This window comes from Etheostoma spectabile, chromosome 18 (assembly GCF_008692095.1).
Source record: "Etheostoma spectabile isolate EspeVRDwgs_2016 chromosome 18, UIUC_Espe_1.0, whole genome shotgun sequence".
NCBI lineage: Eukaryota > Metazoa > Chordata > Actinopteri > Perciformes > Percidae > Etheostoma > Etheostoma spectabile.
The window spans coordinates 11028212-11030905 of record NC_045750.1 but is presented as its reverse complement, the minus strand read 5'-3'; the positions used below and the strand labels follow the sequence as shown (position 1 = coordinate 11030905).

At 42.4% G+C, this 2694-nt stretch overlaps 1 protein-coding gene across 9 annotated transcripts in view; it reads right to left on the bottom strand.

Annotated features, from left to right (window-relative positions):
• utrn (utrophin) overlaps nucleotides 1-2694 on the bottom strand; it is a 185434-nt gene that overhangs the window by 154356 nt on the left and 28384 nt on the right. For all 9 annotated transcript variants that reach the window (XR_004336060.1, XM_032542253.1, XM_032542250.1 and 6 more), the window contains 2 exons: nucleotides 1562-1677; nucleotides 748-911 (listed from right to left, as the gene is read on the bottom strand). Coding sequence is in view for 8 of the 9 variants with exons in the window: in XM_032542253.1 (XP_032398144.1) it covers nucleotides 748-911; nucleotides 1562-1677 (280 nt within the window). In the remaining variant the exon portion in view is untranslated. The remainder of the gene's footprint in view (nucleotides 1-747; nucleotides 912-1561; nucleotides 1678-2694) is intronic.

Genomic DNA, 2694 nt, shown 5'->3' with positions numbered 1-2694 from the left:
GGTGACTCTTCTATCTGGCAACACACAATGAGACACTTCAAAATATTCCTTATGCTTGCACATAACAGCGTCTGTGGCCTTCAAACTGAATGTTATCAGAAACACAGCAGCAAAGGTTGAAGCAGTTATGGGTTCAGATTTGCATGCGACTTCAGCTTTTCAGTGGTTGAAGCTGTCGTTCAACAGTTAAACTATCATCTCTCCGTTCATAAAAAAAAGAGTTAACAGTTTGTTTACACCACCACTGACAGGCAGCCACTGGGGGAGATGTATCTGCTAGACTAATGCACTGTTTCACTACTGAAATAACTGCACCATGGGGATTAAGGAGGTAGTACACTGTTAAGGGTATCGAGAATCAGTTCTGAACTGAAACTTGTTCCTAATTTATAAGAATCAGCTATCTGTTACCAAACACTCTTTTTTATTCCAGTTATAAATTCCTGAGGTTTGGACTTAATGTGCTTCTGCCAGTTACCAGCTGGGAATTTTTTAAGTTTCACGGAAAAGAGCACCTTGGATTCCTTGCAAAACATGTGTATCCATGGATTTCAATGAGCACCATTTGTGTGAGCAGTTTTGTGAGAATAGTACAGTGACTCTCCCCTTGGTCTAGACCTATGAGTCCTACCTACTTTGCCCCAAAATCATTACTCAGAAAAGTCTGAGGTGTCCTCTGCAAGCTTATCTTGTTCCCTCCTGTATCATATCACATAAAGTACAAACCTACTGTGTTGTGTGTTTTACCTGAGCACTGATGCCTGGACCTGAGTCCTCAGACACTTTGTATTTGCGCGGCAGGGTCTCCACTTCTCTGATAGCCTCCATGCTCACATCTTTGGGCAGCACAGCGAACAGCGATGTTACGTACATGATGATCGACTTCTTATCTGGTAACTGCACCGCCACATCTGAGAGAGGGGGGGCAAGATGGTGGAAGGGAGGGGGATGTATAGGGCAGGAAAATCAGGGATAGAAATTTAGCATGATAAGCAGGAGGGAGAAAGAGGAGAAAAGCAGCATGGTAGATGGAGTGAGATGGCAGTTAAGGTTGACAGGAGGAGATTAGATGGGAAGGAAGGTGAGAGGCAGAGAAAAAAAGCAAGTTGAGGCAAGTTGTACTGAATAAAATTGGCTTTGACACAGGTCAGGTGTAACAACAAGTGTCTGAAGATAGACAGCTTACATTCATGCACACTGAGGATTTACAGGTACTCCTAGAAAAAACATTCTGAGCAAACACAGCTTCTTACAAATCTTCAGCCAAATAAAACACCAAGGTATTTACTCCATCGTGAGTGTGTCCAACTGCTGGCAGGACATAAAGGAAGGCTTCGTGAACACAGACCGTGTATGTGGGAATTTTAGACCGTAAAATGTATGTCGTTCCACAGCCAACTATTATTTGGGACTACTATAAAAAGGTACTTCATAGGTGACTTTTTGTAACCAATTTTTACATTTTCATAAAAGCTTTCTACAGTTATTCCTGCCCAAATAAATACAGTTGATCTATGTGCACAATGTGAGAAAGTGTTTAAACAGCTCAGAATTGCCGTACCTTCAGCATCCAGTAGCCTCTCAATGGCCAGCTGGTCTTTGGCTACTGTGAAGGCATGGTCCAGTCTCTCCACAGGGCTCAGTCTGACCACCTGATCCCAACTGAATGCATTCGGCCTGAAGACACAAAGAATGGTAGTTATTAGAGCAGCAACATGGAGACTATAACATTCAAGATTTCCAGTATAGAGGTTACAGTCTCAGATAATTCATAAAATACATATCTGCATGAATATGCACATTTCTCTAAGCGCTGGTGCTGTTGTAATAAAGGTAAATCTTAAAACACTGATAATCCTTTTACGTGAATCATCTGGTTTTAAGAACACAGCTTCTGTCTTACATTCACTTGTGTAAAAAATGTGTTTTGTTCATTTCAAAAATGTGATAGTAACTTAGGTTTCTAGAGACATTATTTCAACAATAAATGACCATTTCCTGAGCAAATCACTTTTGCAGAAAAAAAGGGACAAATGTTTTAAACATATATCTATCCTCCGTACAGAAAGGACTCTTCCCTTAGTGGTGCAGGGGGGACTTGTGTTGAGGCCAGTTGGGTGTGGAATGTGTGTGCTCAGTGATCCATCTTAAACCCTGGGCCAGGTCTAAACCAACACAGGCCCTTCTCACAGCTCACAGGCCTGTGTGTGAGTGTGTGTGTGCGTGCATGTAACAATACTAGTAAGGACAAGGGGTTACAGAAAGCTGGAAAAACATCCCTGATGCTTCGCTCGCTTGCTTTCTTTCACACGCAACAGCGGTCACGCACACACCAAGCGTGTGCAAACAGTGGCATGGCAGGCGTAAACAGATCAAGTCAAGCAGTGTACACACACCCAGCAGGCGCTGACCTGTCAACCTGACCTCCCGCCACTTACACAGCGTGGGTATCCTCACAATCTCTTCTTCACAAACAAACATTTTGAGGCCTTGGTTCCTTTTATCTTTTTTTTGCCATCACATTTTTTATTTAAGTAAAAGTGCAAAACTATGGTCTAGATGACAATTTACAGAAACTACACATACCGAAGAAGGCACAGTGCACCTTTTCTACAATCCTTCCTTGCAATCAAATGTTTCCACACCAAAACAAAGAGGAAATACGGGAAGGAGGGAGACACAACAAAAACACAA